This window comes from Macrotis lagotis, chromosome 1 (genome assembly GCF_037893015.1).
Source record: "Macrotis lagotis isolate mMagLag1 chromosome 1, bilby.v1.9.chrom.fasta, whole genome shotgun sequence".
NCBI classification, from domain to species: domain Eukaryota; kingdom Metazoa; phylum Chordata; class Mammalia; order Peramelemorphia; family Peramelidae; genus Macrotis; species Macrotis lagotis.
In genome coordinates, this window is record NC_133658.1 from 33717189 (window position 1) to 33739739 (window position 22551).

General features: G+C 46.3%; 1 protein-coding gene across 1 annotated transcript; it reads right to left on the reverse strand.

The window, feature by feature from the left end:
• Nucleotides 1-1722: 1722 nt before the first annotated feature.
• Nucleotides 1723-22522, reverse strand: LOC141495233 (all-trans-retinol 13,14-reductase-like). The gene is made up of 11 exons (XM_074196343.1): nucleotides 22289-22522; nucleotides 16258-16440; nucleotides 15009-15250; nucleotides 14004-14205; nucleotides 13338-13535; nucleotides 8824-8943; nucleotides 4188-4326; nucleotides 3639-3748; nucleotides 3384-3550; nucleotides 2979-3138; nucleotides 1723-2039 (listed from the first exon to the last, which is right to left on the reverse strand). The coding sequence occupies exons 1-11, from the start codon at nucleotides 22461-22463 to the stop codon at nucleotides 1894-1896; spliced, it is 1842 nt and encodes a 613-aa protein (XP_074052444.1). The 5' UTR covers nucleotides 22464-22522; the 3' UTR covers nucleotides 1723-1893.
• Nucleotides 22523-22551: the final 29 nt, after the last annotated feature.

A 22551-nucleotide genomic window follows, 5' to 3' on the forward strand; every position in this document is an offset into this window, starting at 1 on the left:
CTACCCACTGAAGTATACGTAAGATCTTTTCTTAAGACTTCAGTCAAACCTGTCCACTTAAGGTCAAGTGTGGGGCTGTAAACATTTTCTCATGGGTCAGGGACCTTGACTGAATTGCTTTCTAGTATCACAAAATGTGATAGAACTTCTCTTCTTGCCACCAGAGAGACCAAGAATTGGATGTTTTGACTCATTTGTGTGTACTGTATATAATTGGTTTCGTATTTCATTATTTAATTTTTCAGAAAAATATTTTACTTGTGTTTTATATGGAAATAATATTGCAGAAGCTTAATCTTGTGTTGTATTTTTTTGGAGAAATTTGTTTTAAGGTCAGGACTATTTTGAGATACTTGTTGCTCGGTTTTATATGCTGGAATATTGAACATTTGTAGCAGTTCTTATTTATTATGCAGACGGTTTCAGACAGACCAAATAAATGACAGTTTTGTGGGAGGGAAACTTAGTCTGTTGAACTGGCGTTGGATATGGCACAAAATGCTTATTTGAAATATATCCTTGTTTGACTGCTGAATAAAAAGTACTAAAAATCCAAAAAAAAAAAGAATTTGGATGTTCAGGGGAGACTAGGTGGTGCAGTGGATAGAGCACTGGCCCTGAAGTCAGGAGGACCTGAGTTCAAATATGACCTCAGACACTTAATCATTACCTAGCTGTGTGGCCTTGAGCAAGCCACTTAACCCCATTTTCCTCGCAAAAACCTAAAAAAAAAGAATTTGGATGTTGTACCATTTACCGCATATATGTTTAGAATTAATATGATTTCATTGTCATTAGTGTCTGATTACCTCTTTGACTATTTTCCTGTTTTTGCTTTTTCTGAGTTTATGATTGCTGCCCATCTTTTTTATTTAACCTGAAGCATCAGACATTCTGCTCCAGTCCCTTTATTTTAACTCTTCATGTTTCTTTCCATCTTATAAACAACATTTTGTGGGATTACATTTTCTAATCTACTCTGCTGCTTCTACTTTATGGGTGAATTTACCCCATTCACATTCATAGTTATGGTTATTAACTGCATTTTTCTCCATACTGTTTTTTTCTGTTTAAGCTTTTTTTTTTTACCTAACCCTTCTTCAAGTGTTTTACTTCTGACCACTGCCTCTGTTAATCTGTCTTCCATCTTATCACAACTTGTGGTTTACTGATTTTTCCAGTCTATTTCTTGACTTTAAATTTATGTTAAATTTGGTTCTACTGTTTAAATTTACGTTAAAGTTGGTGAGGGGAGGCGCCATCCAAAGCTTCAGGCTAGTTTTGGGGTTAGCAATGTTGCTTTCAAGGTGCTATGATATGGAGTGTGGTTTCTCCTCTCCTGGTGTCTGGTATAGACACCTTTTTTATTCAGAAAGGGCACGTGTTCCTTTGCAGTCAAAGATGTATTGCTTCTCATTGACCTTATCTTAACTTGATATCTGGTGTGAGATGTTGGTCTAGGCCCAGTTTTTGTCAAATTCCTTTCCGGTTTTCTCAGCAATTTTTGTCAAATGATGAGTTCTTACCCAAAAGTTTGAATTCATCTAATAATAGATTATTTGGTCATTTACTACTGTGCATTATGTAGCCAGTCCCAAAGATCCAAGTCACAGAAGTAGGGCTAGTAATATCACCCCCAAAGCATAGCAAGGGGAGCTTCAGGAATTTGACTTTGAGAACTTCACTTTGGAGCATGCACTGGAAATAAGCCAACAATTCCAATTAAAATTATTATTCTTTATTGAGTGGTTCCTCCTTCCCATAAGGCCTAGTGTAGTAGGTATTGGGTTCTATTAGAGATTATATGGTCAAGGGTCCCGGACTCTTCTCTGCTTTCTCAGCTTCACTTGGGACGGAGGACTGCCTTGTCATAAAGGGTTCACTTGGACTCTGCTAATTCATCTTCTTGGGCAGAGAAGTTGAGACCTGAGACCAGAGTCGTATGGCGTCCTGGTGTACATTCCTCTTCAGGATGGTGCTGGTGCACAATATGGCCCCATAGAGGGCCCCGAAAAAACCACAACTGACCACATCCTGTCCTGGAAGGCAAAGGGAAAAGCAGGGTGATGGAAGTCATGTCATCCTAACAGAGTAGGGTGTATATCTGTGGGGCCAAGCTGCCCCACCAGGCTGAGTCATCACTTCTAACTTCATCACCAAGCTGCTCACTCAAGCCTTGACTGACACCCCATCATCCCTCAGCCTCAAGACCCCTGCCTGGAGGGCTGAAGGCTGGAATATCCAGCATCTCCTAATGCATTCCTTTGTAAAGGGCAGAGACTGGCCTCTGTTATGGGTCTGCTGCCCTGACTGTCAATGAGGCACTCCAGTCTGGAGCACTGGTGTCTTTCTATGGCAAGCTCCAACAGGTGGTGAAGAATCTCTCAAGACTTGTTGAGCCTCACTCCCACAAACCCATGCTGATTAGGGTGAGGACAAATGCCACCTGCCAATGAACAGTTTCTTGAAGGCATTGCCCAAGAGGATGAGGGCTTGGGCCAGTCTGTCTGTGCCTGCCACTATCAAAATCTTGACCTGGATCAAGAGGTTAGAGGGGAGAAGAATGAAGAGGAGCTAAGCAAGGTGCTTCTACACTAAGTAACCCCTCAGTCTCCCCCACTTTTCCTGACTCTTGCCCAGTGTCTCCCCAATTAGATTGGAAGCTCAAAGAGGGCAGGGTCTGCCTTTCATTTGTGACTTGAGAATGAGCAAGCATTTGTGGACATGTTGTCATGGAATTTCTTTCAGATTCTCTGAATCTGAGTCCCAGGTCAAGTGATAAGAGTCGCTGCTACGGGTCTCAGACCATGATAGGAAGGGTCTGGCTTCTGGTCTAGTCTCTGCTCCCACCTCATGGAGAGAGAGGGGTGCAGCCCTGACCTCCCATCCCCTCTCCTCTCCTCTCCTTCCCTTTCCACATGGGAGATAGAGTTATGGGAAGGGACTGAGGAACAGCAGAAATCCTTGCAAAGACCTACCTGTTAGGTAGAGACGGGGGACAGGGCTCTGGGAACGGAGGGTAGCTATTACATGGGGTTGCAGCCGGCTCCGGTCATGGTCGATACCATAGGGCTCTCCACGGGGGGCAGCCAGGAAGAAGCGATTGCTCAGTGGGGACCCTACCGAAATACTGTCCACCTAAGAAGATGAGGAAGGTAGCTGAGGAGAGGAAGCACAGGAGGGTCCCCTCCAGCACCTCTTCTCTTTTCAGTCTCTCCAGTCGTGACAGATGCCTGTGATTATATTCCCTTCCCCCCAGCTGAGACACTCTTTTAGGAACCCTCTCTCTTGCACCAAGGCAAGGAGAGAAATGGTAAAGTTGAGCTCCTCCTCTATCACTCACATGACCCATCCTCTTCTCTCTCTTCCCTCCATTCCAGTACCTTTCCCTCCAATTGAGGATAAAGTTTCATCAAAACAGACATGGAAGCATCCACAAAGGAGTTCTTCAGAGCCTCATAGTCACTCCCTCTCTTGCCCTGGGGTTCATCTTGCCATTCTTCAAACCATTCATAGCAGGCGGGCAGCATCATAATCAGTGTTGACTTGTCTGAGGAGACAGAGATAAGGTCACTCTACCTAGCTCTGGGTCTTTCTCTCTCCACTTCCCTTCCCCTCTTCCATGGCCTCTGCCTCACCTGGGAACCTGTCCTTCCATGCTGGGTCTTTGGCTGATGCTGAGGTAATGAAGAAAAAGGGAATGTGTGCCACAGCTTGTTCCCTGGAGAGGGACACGTATTTTTCCAACCTATGGGGAGGAAAGAAAAGGTCAACCATAGGACTGGTTCCTCTTGAATCAGTTTGAATCGATGGAATCCTTAAATACAGAGTTCTATCCTCTGAGGGGTAGCTTTATCCTTTCACAAGGACTCACTCTTCCCAAATAGGACAACTTAATAGAAAGGCATCTGGACAGATGCTGTGGACCCAAAAAATACTGCTAGAGACAACTTAAACAGGTAAGGCAACTAAGGAAAGAGGAAGCTGTCTTAGGAGATGGAAGGCAAAAAAAAGGGGGGGATATAGGAACTTCTAGGAGATCTGACCTCGAAAAGGATGAATAAAACCTGGCTGTGGAGACTCCAGGATTCTGAATTAATCTGAGACCCCTTTCCTGACCAACTTTTAGGAAAGGGGAGGGAGATCAAGGGCTACCCCACCATCCCCAATTCTCCTTTAGGTCTTACGCCTTGTCTATGTTGGTGTCAAAGTAGACATAATAGTTGTTGGCTTCCAGACCCAGGTCACTCTTGGAGCCCTGGAGGCAGACGAAGATACAAAGTGTAGACAGGCCGTGCTGCACCATTCCCAGTTGAGTCTTTATCCCTGTCAAAAAGACCAGCGACCTTAGGACCCAGAGACCGATTGGTGGCCATAGATCTGCCTCCAAGTGGGGTTGGTCAAAGTCATTGACTTCAGAGAAGCTCGCCAGGTGATTGAAACTTAGCCACCTTACCTGTGGGACAATGCGCTGGACACCTGGCTTCTTTTTATTAGTGGATAGGGACACTTCCTACCTTCCAAAATATTTCATGGATGAAAAGTCAAGGGACTTGAGAAAGGAACTGAAGAGCCAGAGGGAAATCTTGACCTGGGTCCAGAGGTTAGAGGGGAGAAGAACGTAAAGGAGCTAAGCAATAGATATGAGGCTCTTCCCAAAGACGCAGAAGCAGCAGAGCCTTATCCTCCAAGCAATAACCAAGTGAATGGGATCTGCCATCAGCAGCTAGAGAGGAAGCCATTTGTCAATGAGGCACTCCAGTCTGGAGCACTGGTGTCTTTCTATGGCAAGCTCTAACAGGTGGTGAAGAATCTCTCAAGACTTGTTGAGCCTCACTCCCACAAACCCATGCTGATTAGGGTGAGGACAAATGCCACCTGCCAAAGAACAGTTTCTTGAAGGCATTGCCCAAGAGGATGAGGACTCAGGCCAGTCTGTCTGTGCCCACCACTACCGAGGATGGCTCTCCCTTCTCTCCTTCCCTCACCGCTCTTAGAGGGCCCGAAGCCCTATAAGATCTGGGGCCTCACTATCTTTCCCATGGACTGTGCCTCCAGTTAAAGTGGGAACTCCTTGAGAGCAGAGCCTGTCTTTACTTCTGTGACTACACTTCATTATACTTTAAGAATTTTTTTTTACTTATTTAAGGCAATGGGGTTAAGGGACTTGCCCAAGGCCACACAGCTAGGTAATTATTAAGTGACTGAGGCCAGATTTGAACTCAGGTCCTCCTGACTTCAGAGCCGGATCACTATCCACTGTACCACCTAGCTGCCCCCACACTTCATAGCACTTAATAAAATAATCTAAATTTGGATATCAAGATCATGGCTTCAAATATAGGAATGATATAGAAAGCACCCCATTGCTGGACCAGCAATCTCAGGAAGACTTGAGTTGAAATCTGGACTGAGACACTTATAGCTGTGTGGTCCTGAGCAAGTCACTTAACCATTGTCTGTCTCAGTTCCCTCAACTGTAAAATGAGGACAATAGCAGCCTACTTCCCAGAGTTGTTGTGAGGATCAAATCAGAAAAATATTGTAAATTCCTTAGTATAGGAGAATTTAACAGAGACTTATTCCCCTCCCTTGCCCCAAAAAAGGAAGACAGAAAATAAGTTACCTATTTATTTAACAAGCTAAGTACCATAAAGAATAGGTACAGAAGGTGACTAGGTGGCACAGTGGATAGAGCACCAGCCTTAGAGTCAGGGGGACCTGAGTTCAAATTTGGCCTCAGACTTAATAATTACCTAGCTGTGTGGCCTTGGGCAAGCCACTTAACCCCATTGCTTTGCAACGCCCCCCCAAAAAAGGCACAACTTAGGAAGAAGAATATTCAGGGAATTCCCCTAAATTCCCCAAATCCTAGAAAGGTTCCACCCCTTAGAAGCCATAGCCTAAGACCTCTTTATATAAATACACAAGTATTAGTAATCAGCAAAGAAATTAAAAATCTTAATGAAAGGAAGTAACTTAGACCTCATAAACCTAACTGAGGTTGGGTCGCAGCCTCTCCAACACCACAGGATACATCTTGCCCCATTCACACACCTCCACGCTCCCTTCCCTTCCCAGCCACACACGGATCCTTGAGCCCTCAGACAAATCCAGCAGAGGCTATGGCCTGTGGGCAAGGATAACCTGCTTCAGGTCATTCCTCAATGATTCACATACTCCCATTAGTCATATCCACAAGCCATCCCAGGGATTCAATGCTTCCAGCTGCTGTTCTCCTTCAACCATTGACTGCTCCCCTAGTCCCATCCCTCTCAAGCCCGCAGCCCATCCCAATCCTCCAACTGGAGAACTCTCCAGCCAGTGGACTGTACCTGCTGGAGGACCTGCTCCTCAGACAACAAACTAACTTTCATTCCCACCTACTTCTTCCCTGCTCCCACTATCTTCTCCCTCATTAAGTCCTGGCTCCTCTCCCTCTCCCCCATGACCCAGTTTCACTCCACCGCCCATTGATCTTGGGAGGGGAGCCGGAACCCTCCTTGCCCACTGTCACTTCCAGGCTCTCCCTCTGTCGCATCTCATCTCAGAGGAACCTTGTCTCTTGCAACGGACATCAATCCCTTTCTATCACCCAATCAAGATTCTGGTAGTAGTTACCAGCAGACTTCCAAGATGTTCTTCTTCCTTCCCCAGTGAGTTCAGTCCCTGTGTCACAGGCTGCCTTTCCCCTTCATTTTGTACTCTCAGCCCAAGAGCATTCAACACATCTATTGATACTTCTGCAAATCCCCCCATTCTCAATTTTTCTGTTCACTCATTTCCCAGCACTCCTCTGTCTACAGATATGATCACCTCTTGGATGCTGCCATCATCCTCACAAGCTTCACAGTCATGCTCATCTGATCCATAAGACTGTTGTCATTCCACCCCTCTCTGTTTAGCACCCCCAAACCCATCAGATTGTCTCCAGGCCACACCTACCCTGGTGAGATTCTCTTTCCTTATACATTGTGACTACTTGGTGACTCAGTTCACCCTACATTGTCTTCTTCTCTACAGTCCCCTGCCCTTTTTAACCTATGGAAGATCTTGCTTGCCCTAACAAACTCTAGCCTTGGATCCTGATGATCATGCCCCCCCACCTTTTGCTCCTATTCATGTGCTGATGAATGAAGCTGGAGAAATCCATGAAACTCTATCGACTGGATCCAATTAGAGAAGCTTGCATAGACCCTTACTGTGCCAACCCTTGGATGGAGGAGTGAAGGGTAGCAAATTGAACCCTGGGTCTAGAGTCGGGGAGACCCTGAGTTCAACTGTGTTTTCAGACACTCACTAGCTGTGCATGACCCCAGGTCATCTGTTTGCCTCAATTTCATCAACTGCAAAATGGGGATAATAACCACAGGAATGAGATAATTGTAAAGCACAGACAGCACTATAAATGCTTCTTCCTTTCCCCTCTTTTATGTCTCTGACATGGAATCATTATCCCCCTCACCACGACCATACTTCCAATCTTTTCCAAGATTCTGGTGCAACTGAGAATAATAGTCTAAGGTCCTTCTTTCCATCTCCTCCTCCTTGCATCACTCCCATCTTCCACCACCATTTCCTCCCTCGTCTCTGTCTCATGGGAAGACGAGGCCTTTCTCCTTGCCAAAGCAACCCTTCTAGATGCAAATGAGCCCATTCGATCCCCTCTTCTCCATCAACCCTATTCTCTCATTGATCTCCAAGCTCTCCTCTACTGATGATTTCTCTACTGCCTACACCCATTCAAACAAACTCATCACTTGACTGGTCCATTCTGTCATCCCATAGCCTCTCTTTTGTGGCTCAGCTCCTCCCACAAGCCATCTACCCTAGCTGCCTCCTCATCCTCTCCTCTCATTCTCTTTTGAACTCTCTACAGTCTGGCTTCCAGCCTCGCCCATCAACCACAACTACTCTCTCCAAAGTTACCAATAAACTCTTTGGATTCCTCCTGACCTCTCTGCAGCTTTGGGCACTGTTGATCACCCTTTTCTCTCTGGGTTATCTCTCTTGGTTCTCCTCCCAGATGTGGGCCATTCTCAGTCTCCTTAAACCATGCCCATTAACAGTGGGGGAACTGTCCTGGGTGTTCTCTTTTCCCTCTATATTATTTGGTTAATCGTCATCTTTATACAAATGATTCTCAGAACTGTTTGCCCAGATCTGACCCCCTGGCCCCCAATCTCACACCTCCAAATGCCTACTGGATATCTTGAATTGGATGACATCTTAACTCAAAACTGAACTTAATATCTTTCCCCCATATCTTTCTGTCATGGAACCTTCTGTCTTTCCACTGCCAGGCCAGGTCTGGCACTAAAAATGCATGAATGAGCTGGAGAGGTATTGGCATCAACAAAGTTCTATAAATATCAGTCCATCATCTGTTCTGCCTGTGCACAAGGATGTGAAGGAGTGTGGAGGTTCAGAGCCCAAGGGCTTCACAGCTTCCAAACTTGCCCTGCTTTCTGTCAGAGAAATCTCAGACAAGTTGTGTGACCTTAGACAGCTCATTTCACCTCTATTTGCCTCAGTTTCCTCATCTGCAAAATGGGGTTAAAAATAGCAACTACCTCTCAGGGTTGTTCTGAGGTTCAAATGAGAGAATATCTATAGATCATCATCAAATGCTCCCTACTAGCAGGTGGATGCCCAAGAGAAGAGGGAGAGATGGACAGGAAGAGGAGGCCATGTACCAGGAAGGGGATGAGAAGGACTGGGATTCAAGGGCCATGGCAAGGGAAGCCGCCAGCTGACCCCAGGCCCAGCCTAGGTGGCACAGCCAGCATGGAAGCATAGCAGGGAAGGACAAGCAGCTGTTACCTGGCAAAGAGCGTGCAGGCTCAGGCAGCAAGTGTTCATAGGTGTTAAAGATTCCTGCGTCAGAGATCACGATGGGAGAAGAGATGTTCACCAGGTCGTGGCCCTTCCTTACACTGACACCTGCAAAAAAGAGGACCTTGGATGAGGAAGCAGAGCAAGGGAGGAGAGGGCATGTCTGGGCTGTAGAGCACAAAGGTCTGACCCTTCACCCCCATCTTCCAAAGGCCCCCCGTCTTCCATGCAGGGAGAAGCCTTGGCAAAACCACACAGCAGATGAAGAGCTCTTTGGCACCGCTGCTCCCCAAACTATAGTCAGCCTCCTTCTCCATAGGGTCCGATGCACTAACAAAGCCTGCACTCTCATCCCACCTTCACACTAAAGTCTCAATGACTGGGTTAAAGTACTGGGGTCTGCTAGTAGCAGAGCCACAGGTGAAAGGCATGGGCATGAAGCCTTAAGATGGACCCTAGGGTGTTAGGAGGGGTACAAGAAGGGCCTCCCAGGCCTGCACTGCTGGCCTGTCTCTGGGGGGGGGGGGTGAGGAGAACACAGAGCCATAGATTGAGGGCTAGCCCCCATCCCACCAGCAGAGCCCCCTGGCACTGTCCTTAGATTCTTCATCTCACTGCTTCCAGAGGAGGAGACAGATAACCCTTGATCCCCGCTGCCACCTGGTCTGTCCCTCCATGGTCATCATCCTTCTCTGAAGTTCAGGGCTTATTTACATGGAACCAAATTAAGATTTCAGAACCCACTGCCTAACAGCCTGCAGGACAATCTCCCTCTCTGACCCAGTTCACTCTAGGGAAGTTCCCTCGAATCCCCTCACTTCCCAGTTGCTCAATCTCCTCTTTTTCCATAACTTTCTCCTCCCCTTCATGTGATGGGCAGACAGGACAAGTAGGGTCATGTCCTGCATCTGAAACATTCTCCAAGTACAGGAAGGTTCTGGAACTCATCAGAACTTTCATTATTCTCTTTCTCCCAATGCTTTACGACTCTTAGCTGCATTGTTCATCCTTTCTGTGACCCCTCACCCTGTCCCCCCATTCCCCCCATCAGCCCCATCTGGCCATACATTCCTCCCATCCTAATCTCCAACCTTGGGTGAGTCAACTGAATTCTTCATGGTCCCCTTCCCTTACCCGCAAATGTATGTCCTCAATCTCAACTGAGCTCTCACAAAGAAAGGCAATGCTTCTATTCCTTTTCTTTTTTAGGTTTTTTCAAGGCAATGGGGCTAAGTAGCTTGCCCAAGGCCACACGGCTAGGTAATTATTAAGTGTCTGAGGCCAGATTTGAACCCAGGTCCTCCTGACTCCAGGGCTAGTGCTCTATCCACTGTTCCACCTAGCCACCCCAATGCTTCTATATGTGACTTTCAAATTTCCTATCCTTTTCACCAGTGGTTGACTCAAGCTTCCTCTTCTCATCTCAAACATCCCACAGTAGCCTCTCCTCTGCCCTTCTCAGCTTAGATCTCCCCTTGTGTGTCACTGAAAAATTCATTCATTCAAGCTCCTTCTCATCTGAAGTTACCTCTGATGTTGCCCTTCCCAATCTCCTCCATAATTCTCTGCTTGACCAGTTGCCTCTTCTCCTTGCCAAGGTCAATCCCTCTCCATGGATCTCTGACACTGTCTTTTCTAGAAGAATGCCATCCCCACTCTCATGCCTATTTTCTCACATTTTCAACATCTCCCCCCCCATGTTTCCTTCCTGCTCCCTACAAACATGCTCACAGGATCATCTCTTCCTCCCTCAGCTATCCTGCTAGGCACTTGGCTTCTTTTCCCCTTCTCAGCTAAGCTCCTGGAAGAGCTGTCTACCCTCAGTGCCTCTACTTCCCCTCTTCTCACTCTCATCTAATTCCCCCACAATCCAGTTCTCAGGTTCATCATTTGACTACAACTACCTTTCCAAAATTACCAATGGTCTCTTAATTGCCAAATCTAGAGCTCCCTCACCTCTCTGCAGCATCTGACTCTGCTTTTGGAAATGTTCTCTCTTGGTTCTAATTCTACTCTCCGTCTTCTCCTCCATCCCTTTTCCCGGATCTTCATTTTGGTCATACGTACTCCCACTTGGTGTTCTCCAAGCTCTGCCTTGGAACTTCTCACTCTGCATTCTCTCCCTTAGAGATCTCACTAGGGGCGGCTAGGTGGCGCAGTGGATAGAGCACCGGCCCTGGAGTCTAGGAGTATCTGGGTTCAAATCTGAGCTCAGACACTTAATAATGACCAAGCTGTGTGGCCTCGGGCAAGCCACTTGACCCCATTTGCCTTGCAAAAACCTAAAAAAAAAAAAAGAGAGAGAGAGAGAGAGATCTCACTCACTCCCATGGGCTTAATGATGATTCCAACACCTCTCGATCTATCTATCCCTAGTCTTGTGAGCCCCAGTCCTCCATCATCAACTGTCCAGGGGACATGATAAAGAGGAGATCCCATGGGCATCTCAAATCCAACACATCCAATTCAACTCATTCCTTTTCTCCTCAAACACAGCTGTCTTTTGAACCTCTCCATTACTTTTGAGGAAATCATCAGCTATTTTCCCAGGCAGCTTAGCTTGTAAGCATGAAGTCATCTCCCATTCTTCACTCTTACTCATCTCACAGTTCCAATCAGTTGTTAAATCTTACTGTTTTTCTTTTGAAAACTTTTCCTTAAGACTTCATTCTTGGCTAGGTGGCGCAGTGGATAAAGCACTGGCCCTGGAGTGAGGAGGACCTGAGTTCAAATGCGACCTCAGACACTTAATAATTACCTAGCTGTGTGGCCTTAGGCAAGCCACTTAACCCCATTGCTTTGCAAAAAGCTTAAAAAAAAAAGACTTCATTCTAATGCCCTTTTCTACAGGACTTTCTTAGTCCCCCAGCTGCTAAATTCTCCCCTCTGAAAATCCGTTCCCTCTCTTGGGATATATCTAGTGTGGATAATCACAAGCCCTTGAAGGCAGAGGCTGATTTCCCTTTTTCTTTCTGAGTAGTTAATGTAGACTCTAACCCAATAGAGGGTTTTTGCTCAAGTCCTTTTTTACAATGTCTGACCCCTGGAGACCTCATGTGGGATTTTCTTGGCAAAGATACTGGAGTGGTTGGCCATTTCTTTCTGTAGTTCATTTACAGATGAGTTTAAGTGACTTGCCCAAGGTCACACAGTTGGTAAGTGATTTGAACTCAGAAAGAGAAGTCTTTCTGACTTCAGGTCTGGCACTCCATCTACAGGGCCACCCTGTTTCCTGGATTCTTTATTAGACTTTTATAAGAACTTTATAAAAGTTCATTTATTAATCAGATACTACAGGATGCAGTAAAACTGGACTGCTCAATAGCTCAAGCTATTTCCTGGCATCATGCCCCCTCCCTGCTCCCATTTCTGCCCCAATTTCACCCATACTGGAATGCCACCTATCCCATGAAAACTTTCCTGCCAAAGTCATGTGCTCCTATCCCTAGCACTCCCCAATATTTGGTGTGCCCTTTCTAAATGTACATATAATTTCAGATAGCATGGCATTTCTTTGAGGGTAAGGCAGTTTCATTGTTGTCTTGGCATTTGCAAAGTGAATATTTATAAAGTATGGTGATTAGATTGGTTTGATTCTCTGCTCTCTGAAGGTAGGTCCCACGTTTTATTCACTGGGGTGCCCTTAGCAGAGTATCTTCACACAGCGAGATAGTGCAGTGGATAGAGCACTGGCCTTGGAGTCAGGAGGATGGGAGTTCCAATCCAGACTCAGACCTTTACTGGCTGTGTGAACTTGGGCAAGTCACTTCAACCTGATTGCCTCGCATCCAGGACCATCTCCAGTCATCCTGATTTCTATCTGGCCATTGGACCCAGATGGCTCCAGAGGAGAAAGTGAGACTGGTGAATCCAGTTCATGTGCTTATCCTAGCAACCACCTCCCTGATGTCATGGTCTTCTTCAAGAATTAAGAACAAGGGGCAGCTAGGTGGCGCAGTGGCTAGAGCACCAGCCCTGGAGTCAGGAGGACCTAAGTTCAAATCCCACCTCGGACACTTAATAATTGCCTAGCTGTGTGACCTTGGGCAAGTCATTTAACCCCATTGCCTTGCAAAAACTTAAAAAAAAACTGGCAAGAAGTATGAAGGACAAGAGGCAGCTAGGTGGCAGAGTGGATAGAGCACCATCCCTGGAGTCAGAAGGAACTGAGTTCAAATGTGACCTCAGACACTTAATAATTGTCTAGCTGTGTGACCTTGGGCAAGTCACTCTTAACCCCATTGCCTTAAATTAAAAAAAAAAAAGAATGAAGGACAAAACATTATCTTCACACAAAGGAAACTTTCAATAACTATATCATCATTGAAGGATTTGACAGTGTCCTGCTCTCTAATGTGTCCCTTCAAAGTCCCTCACTTTGGCTGCAGCTCCCAGTGTTCATCCCCATACAGCAGCAGGCACCTGCACCTGGGAGCCTCTACCCAGGTGCCTCCTCCCTTGCCTCCTTTCCTGAGGCTGTCCCACCCACCCCCAGCTCTCACCACAGGCTCTTCCAGCAGAATCCAGTAGCACCTTCTCTACTGTTGCCCTAGAAAGGACGGCACCCCCAGCCCGCTGAATCACTGGAATAAGGTGAAAAGCAATTTCACTGGAGCCTCCCCGGGGGTAAAAGGCTCCACGCAGGTAGTGATCGATGAGTATGGCATGCATGGAGAAGCTGGCATTCTTTGGGGGAACACCTGTGGGAGAAAAACAAGGGAGTGTTTTAGGCTTGGCACTCAACCTCTCAGGCCAGGATGATGACCCCTTCTGAAATGAGCTTCCTCAGTTTACTTCTAGCACCAGAATCTCCCCCAAGCCCTGATCTATCAAGGAATCTCATCACCAATTAAACCTGGGAACTTCAGTAGTCTCTGGGGCAAAATTCTCCCCCCAAGTTTAAAATGAGATCACAGGGAAAGATGACAGTCACATCTCACAGGCCACCGAGAGCTCCAGAGCATAGAAGGAAAATTCTATGGTGGAGAAAGCAAACGACCAGTCTTCTCCAGCCTAGACTCCTAAGAGTCACCCATATAAGCCACTCTCCATCCATGTCCAACAAAGCAAGAACCAAGAGACCAGCAGCATATCTATGCAGGCCATCCCCCCCTTCAGCCCTGGCTGTCCCCCTTACCCCAAGCATTTCCAGAGCCCAGGGTCCATACCATAGGTGGGGAAGATGTAGCTGAGCACAGTTTTGAGTTCCTGGGAGGCAGACAGCTGGTTGAGGACCTCATCTAAACTCTGGGTGGCTGCTCTCAGGAAAGGGGAGAAATGGGCCAGCACCCCACACTTATCCAGCAGCCTCACCACTGGCAGAGGGATGATCTTCAGTATGGCCATGTGAGGAACTGCTTTTGCTACCTCCTGAGGAAAGAGAGGAACCCAGAGAGAAAAAAGTGACCACCTCTCAGTCCCTGCCAGCCAAAGAGACCCCAGTGACAAGGATCAGATGTCAAACACTAAGCAGTTTGGGGGAGATGCATAGCCTAAAGGGGTGTCCCTCCCAAGCATTTCTTAGAAAGAAAAATCTCCATTTTGGACATTTGACTCATTGATCCTTAACTTAGTAAGAACCAGGGTTGTTCCCAGGGGAACCCAGGGACCTGCTCCACTCAGGGTAAAACTGGGGAGAGAAAGATATTTGTTTCAGGGTTCTTCCCAACATGATCTGGGGCTCCTCTTCCCATTCATGGTCCCCACCCCCCTTTATCTGGGGCCCTCAGACTATGTCCCCTCCCACTCTAACTGTCCTCAGACCACACAGAAGGCTCACTCCCCACAGCTCTGTTCAATGCTCCCAACCTGTCCTGAGCTTCCTGCCCTCCATCAAATCTCAGCTGCCTTTACCCCCTTTCTTCAGGGTAGGGGGACAGGGGCTGACCTAATAAACTAAAGCTGCTTTTATAAGGCACTTATTACATGACTTGGCAGCCCTGGGAACTAGGTGCTATCCTCATTTTGTAGAAGAGGAAACTGAGGCAGATAGCTATGAAATGACTTGGTGGGAGCTGCCAGATCGAATCTTCCTGGGAGCCCACAGTGGTCTGTGAAGGTCCTAGGGAGAAGCAGGTGGGGCCAGAAGTGGTATCACTGCCCAATCTCTACCCTCCACCTGGAGGTCAGTGTTGGCCCTTCCTGGTACTCCTCCCAGGTAAGGCCAGTCTTACCTTCACCATCCTCATGAACTTGTCGATGGTGTCTTCTTCATTAGGAAACTTGTCCTTGAGGCCTTGAATATAGGCTTTCTCCCCAGAGAACATGGGGAACGTCTTTGTGCCGTTAGGTCCCTCCAGCACCACGATGTCAAAGGGAGAATCCATGGGAGCCCAGTCCAGCTGGCCCTCCGTCATCTGGTCCAGGAGGAAGCGGTTAAAGCTCCCCTCACGTAACTGTCCAATATAGTGGATCCCTGTCAAACAGTGGCAGGGAATGGATATATTGTTGAAGAAGTCCATAGCCCCCCCCCCCAAGCTAGAGAATGTAGTCAAAAGCCCCAAGAAGGTGACTGGAAGCTCCCAAACTTCCCCTCATACAGATCAACCCTGGGATCAGTCTTCGAGAACAGAAAATCCCAAGCCCAGCCAGTTTTCACCCGGCAGCTCAGCATGTGGTGAGGTTGGGGAGACAAGTGCAAATCCTCTCAAATACTTCCCTAGTTGAGTGATCCTGGACAAGTCACTTAATCTGTTTGCCTTAGCTTCCTCATTGGTAAAATGGGGTCATAGAGGCACCTACTTCCCAGGGTGGTTGTGAAGACCAAAGGAGATAATTCAAGTGACCGGCGGATAAAACCTTGGTTTGTTTTGTTTAACTCTCCAGTTGGGCCCCACTGATTCCTCTATCGTCTCAGTCTCAACCTCCCCCGGCCCTTTCCCACTAGTGAGCATCACTCACAATCTCTCATTTAGAGAAGGAGGCCATTAGAAGGTAAGCTTGGTGAAGGCAGGGCCTGCTTCTTTTTGCTTGTCTTTGAGTCCCCACCCAGTCTTGGTCCTTGGACTTTCAAAAGGCTTGTAGCTTGAACTTGGCCCAGAAGCTATAGCTTGAACCTTGACCAAGGCTATGGAGAATTCTTATGGACTAAAAGAAAAACAAGAGTCCCTGGGGAGGTGAGGGGCCTGCTAGCCTAGCGTCAGCTGACCACTGTGTCTGCTTCAGTCTGGTCACTCCTAATTCCTGATCCGTGTCATCCGGTGCCACTGCAGCAGCACTTCAATAAGATCATTGTCAAGCTTCCTCTTTTTACCAATAAGGCTCTCTGAGAGCCAGGGAGGCAATGGGAGGCACAGTCCATGCTGGCTGCTGGGCCAGTGACTCTAAATTCAGCCTTTTCTTCCTTACCCTCTGCTGCCATGCTGCTACTCTCCCAGGGGTCCTGAATCAGAGGATGGCAGTTCCTCCCCTGGCCCAACTTACCTGTGTCAAATTCCAGACCATTATGGCTAAAGGTATGGCAGGAGCCGCCTGCCTTGGTGTGCTGCTCCAGAACCAGAACTCGTTTTCCTGCCTTAGCGAGGATGGTCGCTGCTGCCAGGCCTCCAATGCCACTCCCGATCACCACAGCATCCAAACAGTCTGGCACACGGCTAGCTGAGAAAGCTATGAAACCAAGGGTGGGAGAGAGAGAGCATGGTGACCTCTGAGACAATTCATACAAGGATGAACATGGGAGCTTTGTCTCACGGGTGGCCAGATAGGTCATCTGAATGGGTAGAGTCTACTCCAATAGTCCCAGAGCTAAGGAAGGCCTGAGGACTCATCAGACAACAGCAGCTAAGAATCCCAAAGGTGAACTTAGAACCTAGAGTCCAAACAAGCAAGATCAAAGGATTAGGGATTGAGGAGCACAGAGAAGGTGGAGCACCTAGCATAAGGTGGGCAGTTAAGAAATGTGTGTTGACCTCACAGCTATCAGATTGTTAAGGTGACAAAAACGATCAACATTGGAGAGATTGTGGGAGGACTGGGACATTAATTGTTATGAACTGATCCAACCATTCTGGAGAACAATCCAGAACTATGTCCAATTGACCCAACAATACCAATATCAGGCCTATAATCAGATGAAATCACAAAAAAATTGGGGAAAATTCCCACATGTTTCAAAATATTCATAGTAGCTCCATTTGTAGTGGCAAAGAACTGGAAACTGAGGGGATGCCCATCGATTAAGAGAATGGCTGAACAACTTATGGTATGTGAATATTATGGAGTGCTATTGTTCTTTAAGAAACCATTCATGGTTGAACTCTAGAGAAACATGGAATGAATTACAGGATCTGATGTCAAGTGAAGGGAGTAGAACCAAGAGAATACTGTACACATTAACAACATCATTGTGAGTTGATTAACCGTGACAGACGCAGCTCTTCTCAGAAGTTCAGAGAGCTTAACCCTAGCAGACTGCCTATGGACAATACCATCTAGAGGAAGAAAAGAAAAACAAAACAAAACCAAACCAAAAGAAACCTACAGAATCTGAATGAACACTACATTCACTTTTTAAAAATTTCTCTTATGTGAAATGCAAATTAAAGCATCTCTGAGGTACCACCTCACACCTCTCAGACTGGCTAATATGACCAGAAAGGACAATGATCAATGTTGGAAGGGATGTGGGAAATCTGGGACACTAATACATGGTTGGTGGAGCTGTGAACTCATCCAACCTTTCTAGAGAGCAATTTGAAATTACGCCCAAAGGGCAACAAAAATGTGCATCCCCTTTGATTCAGCAATACCACTACTGGGTCTATACCCTGAAAAGATGATGAAAAAGGGGTAAAAACATTACTTGTACAAAAATACTCATAGCAGCCCTGTTTGTGGTAGCAAAGAATTGGAAATCAAGTAAATGTCCTTCAATTGGGGAAATGGCTTAACAAACTGTGATATATATATATATACATATATATATATATGTATATATATATATATGTATATATATATGTATATATATATGTATACATATACACACACACACACACACACACACACACACACATATATGTATGTATGTATGTCATGGAACACTTTTGTTCTATTAGAAACCAGGAGGGATGGGAATTCAGGGAAGCCTGGAAGGATTTGCATGAGCTGATGCTAAGTGAGATGAGCAGGACCAGAAAAACATTGTACACCCTAACAGCAACATGGGAGTGATGATCATCCTTGATGGACTTGTTCATCTCATCAGTGCAACAACCAGGGACAATTTGGGGCTCTCTGTGATGGAGAATGCCATCTGTATCCAGAGAAAGAGTTGTGGAGTTTGAAAGAAGACCAAAGACTATTTATTACCTTCAATTTAGGAAAAAACCCTGCTATCTTATTGTCTGATCTTGCTATCTCTTATACTTTATTTTTCTTCCTTGAGGATATGATTTCTCTCTCATCACACTCAATTTGGATCAATGTACACCACGGAAACAATGTAAAGACTGGAAAATTGCCTTCTGTGTGGGGGGGGAAGTAAGATTAGGGGAAAAATTGTAAAACTCAAAATAAATAAAAATCTTTGAGATGGAAAAAAAAATTTCTCTTATGTATTTCTTTCCATCTCATGGTTTTCTTTCTTTTCCCTTAATCCTAATTCCTCACACCAAAAATGACTAATCTGCAAACATGTTAAACACAAATGTCTATGTAAATATTAACTTGAAAAAAAACCTAAAAAAACCCTAAATATTCACTTGACTGTTCACCACTGAGGAGAGGGGGGATAGGAAGGAAGAGTGGAAGGAAATTATATAACTTAAAAATGTGCATACATATGAGGATGAATGTTGAAAAACTTTCATTACATGTAATTGAAAAAATAAAATATTAATTAAAAAAGGAATTAAGTCACAAAGAATTAGAAATATCACAACACACATTGTATTTTTAATTTTTTAAAAAAGAAAGAAATGTATGTTGAATAGATTAATCAATGATACAGGTCAGCCTGCACATCAATATAACAGAGCCAGGACTCAAGGTCAGTGTCCTTTCCACTCAACTGTAGGAGTAGGAGAGGTTGTCAGGGGCCCTACCAAAGGAGATGATGAGGTCATACCAAAAATATCCTACAAGTAGTAACTCAGCTTTGGGGAAGGGACGTTGCTCTGAGAGGGCACTGTTCACTCTGGGGCAGTTCTAATGTGAGGAAGTCTTCCTGGTGCTAGAGCTATAGCGGCTCCTTTGAAATCTGGCCCACAGCTTCTGGTTCTTCCTTTGGGGGCCCAACAGATGTCTGATCTCTCCTCTCAGTGTTACTCTTGTGACACTTGAAGATACCCATCATGTCTCTCTTAAGGCCTTTCTGCTCTAGGCCAAATACTCCCCACCTGCCACTGCTTCAGATTCCTTGGGCAATGAATGCCTTCCAAATCCCTTCACTCACCCAGCCCATACTTCCATTGCTCTAGCCTATCCCCAAGGCCCTTGTGGTAGACTTGGCCTGAGAAGCATCCCAAGGTCTCTTGGTCTAGTCAGTCTGGAAGCAGAGATGGGGCTTCCAAGTCAGCAGAGACCACTAGCCTTGGACTCAGTCAATAGAACAAGATTAAGGGCCTACTATGTGCTGAGCACTAAGGATACCAGAAAAGCAGTCCTGCCATGGAAAAGTGTATAGTTTAATGGGTGAGACAACTTGGAGAGAAATAGGTACATGGAAGGTCACCTTGAGGAAGCTGGGAGACTGGGAAAGGCTGCCTTTAATAGGTGACGTTGGAGCATAAGAGGCTGAGGAGAGGAAGGAGAACATTCTAGGTCCATGGAGGACAGGGAGCATCACTGGAGTCAGGAAAAATTGAATTCCAATCTGATCTCAGACGCTTGCTAGCTTTAGTGTGACCCGGAGCATCTCAGGGAACCTGTTTGCCTCAGTTTCCTCATCTGTCAGATGAGGATCATAGCAGCCCCTAACTCCCACGGTGACTGTGAGTATCCAGTGAGATCCTATTTGTAAAGCATAGGGCCTGGAACACAGTAGATGGCATATAAAGGAAAACTTGTGTTATTATGTTTTTTTTAATTGAGGAATAGTAAGTGTCCAGCATGGTTGGAATGGCTGTAGTGGATGAAGGGATGCAAAGCATGGAAGGGGCCAAGGGATGAAGAGCTTCACAAGCCAAGATCCTGGAAGTAAAATGGCGCCACTGGAGGTTATTGGGAAAAGGGAGAAAGGAAAGAAGAGAAAATGATGAAACCTAAGCTTTAGGAAAATCACTCTGGTAGCTGAATGAAGGATAAATTAGAATAGGAAGACACTTGCAGCTATAATAGTAGAGGTAGGAGACGATGACGGTCTAAACTAGGATCATGGCTGGAGGAGAGAAGAGAAACTGTGGAAGAGATGGGAAGAGGGAAAGAACAAGATTGGACAATTCATTCATAATTAAATTGAGGAATCAAGGATGATGCTGTAGTCATAAGCCTGGGACCCTAGGAAGATGGATGATGACTCCCTCAACTGTAATAGAAAAATTCAAAAAGAGGGTGTTATGGGGGGAAACAGAGAATGAGATCAGTTTTAGACACATTGAATTGGAAATGACCAAGGGATCTCCAATTTGTCACATCTAATAGATAGTTGGTGATAGAGGACTGGGGCTCAGGAGACTAGGGTTGGAACAAGAGATGGAGGAATTATCTATAGAGAGGGGATCGTTTAACCCTTGGGAGCTGATGAGATCGCCCAGCGAGAGAGGGTAGAGAGGGAAAAGGCGTGACAGAAATGAAGATTCAGCAAAAAGGATTGAGGTGTAAATAGTAAGATGTGTAAATAGTAAGATGGGTTGCAGAAGAACCAAGAGAGAGCCACGTCACAAAAACTGAGAAAAGAGAAGTCCAGGGAAGAAAAGGTAGTCAAAGCCTTTCCAGTAGTAGCCAAGGAGGATTAGGCCACAACATCTGAGAATTAAGAGATCATTGATGAATAAATTACTTAGAGACACAAAAGAATGTCTCATAAACAATCAGGGAAGCAAGGGAAAAAAATTACTTTTTAGATCTGTTTGCTGTTCTTTTTTTGAGGAGGGAGGGGAAGGCAAAGGGGTTAAGTGACTTGCCCAAAGTCACAAAGCTAGTTAGAGTCAAGTTTCTGAGGCTGGATTTGAACTCAGGACCTCCTAACTTCAGGGCTGGTGTTCTATCCACTGCACCACCTAGCTGCATCTATGGATGGGGAAGAGTTCAAGATCAAATATGGGTGGGAGAGGATCACAGGAGAGAAAATAGACAATACTGATTACATAAAATCTAAAAAGGTTTGCATAAACAAAACCAATGCAATTAAAATTAGAAAGGAAACATGGGAGAGGGATCTTTGAAACAAGTTTCACTGATAAGAATTTCATTTTTAAGATCTCTAAGGAATTCATTCATATCTATAATAAAAGCCATTTGCAATTGACTGTGGAATGGTGGAAACAGGAAGAAACCCAAGTGGGTTGAGTCATTTGAAAAATGCTCAAATCACCTGTAATTAGGTTCCAAAGTACATCTGTGACAAAGGCAAAGATCTCAAAAACGGAAAATAACATGTTAGAAGATCAACATGTCCTGCCGGCAGAACTGTGAAATGCTTCAACCGTTCTGGAAAGCAATCTGCAACCATGCCCAAGAGTTACTTAATCATGAACCCACTACTAGGCCTCCATCCAAGAAGGCTGAAGAACAAAAGGCCTCATGCATGCAAAAATATTTCTCCCAGCTCTTTTTTTTTTTGCTGCGATGGTAAAAAACTGCAAACTAAGGGGGTGTCCATCCAATAAGAAATGGCTGAAAAAAAGTATGACATATAAATATAATACTGTAAAAGAAGCCTGGAAGGATCCAGAGTGAGAAGTGAAGCACGAGCACACTTCATATGATACCAAAGTCAAGACAAACAGCTTTGAAAGACAAGAACTCTGATGGATGTGAAGACCAAGGAGGATTCCAGAGGACCAAAGGCCAGTGGGTTTTAGGGGACGGCTCGGGACATTTTAATCTGACTGATTTGGAAATTAGTTTTGTTTGATTAAGCCTATTTGTAATAAAGAAGTTTTGGTTCGTTTGCTTTTTTTAATGGGGGGATGGGAGAGGAAAAAAAGCGATTTTGATTAAAATTTTTAACTCTGTTTCACAAGGAATTTGGTCACTTGGGAGGGGGAGATCAGGCTGGCAGGAGGCGTGTACCCAGGATCTGGGGACAAGCCTCCCGAGTCCGTGGTCGGGGCCCCGCAGGGCTGCGTAGCCAGAGGTCGGGGAGCCGGGCTGACCCCGACCCCGTCGGCGCCCCCCTTTCCCCCCACGGGGCACACCTGGGACAGGTGAGGACTCCGAGGCCGGGCCCGGAGCCGGGACGGAGCGGGGGTTTCCCTTCGGGGGACCCGGCCCCGCTCCACGCCGCCGCCCCGCACGCCCCCCCCCCCACCTCGGCGCTGCGCCCTGCTACAAAGGGGAAACTGAGGCTCCGCACCTTGCTTGAGGACCTTCTTGCGGGCCTCCCGGTCCGTCACTATCGCCTCCAGCGGCCTCCTCACATCCTTAACGAAGGGGTTGGGGCCGCCGCCCGCCAGCAGCCCCCGGAGCCGGGAGACGAGCAGCGCGATGCCCAGGACCAGCAGCAGCCCGGCCCACAGCGGCCACAGCATGATGCCAGCCTGCGAGGGATGCAGCCTGAGCGGCCCGGCCCGGCTTAAAGAAGCGGCGGCGGGCGCAGCCCCCGGGCCCAGCCCCCGG

Excerpts from the sequence above, each read along its gene's own strand:
- LOC141495233 (XM_074196343.1), bottom strand. The coding sequence starts at position 22,463 with ATGCTGTGGCCGCTGTGGGCCGGGCTGCTGCTGGTCCTGGGCATCGCG. Across the intron at positions 8,944-13,337 it reads TTCTGCTGGAAGAGCCTGTG|GTGTCAGTGTAAGGAAGGGC; the intron begins GTGAGAGCTGGG and ends TCTTTTTTGCAG. Across the intron at positions 3,139-3,383 it reads ATCCTCAATTGGAGGGAAAG|GTGGACAGTATTTCGGTAGG; the intron begins GTACTGGAATGG and ends TCATCTTCTTAG.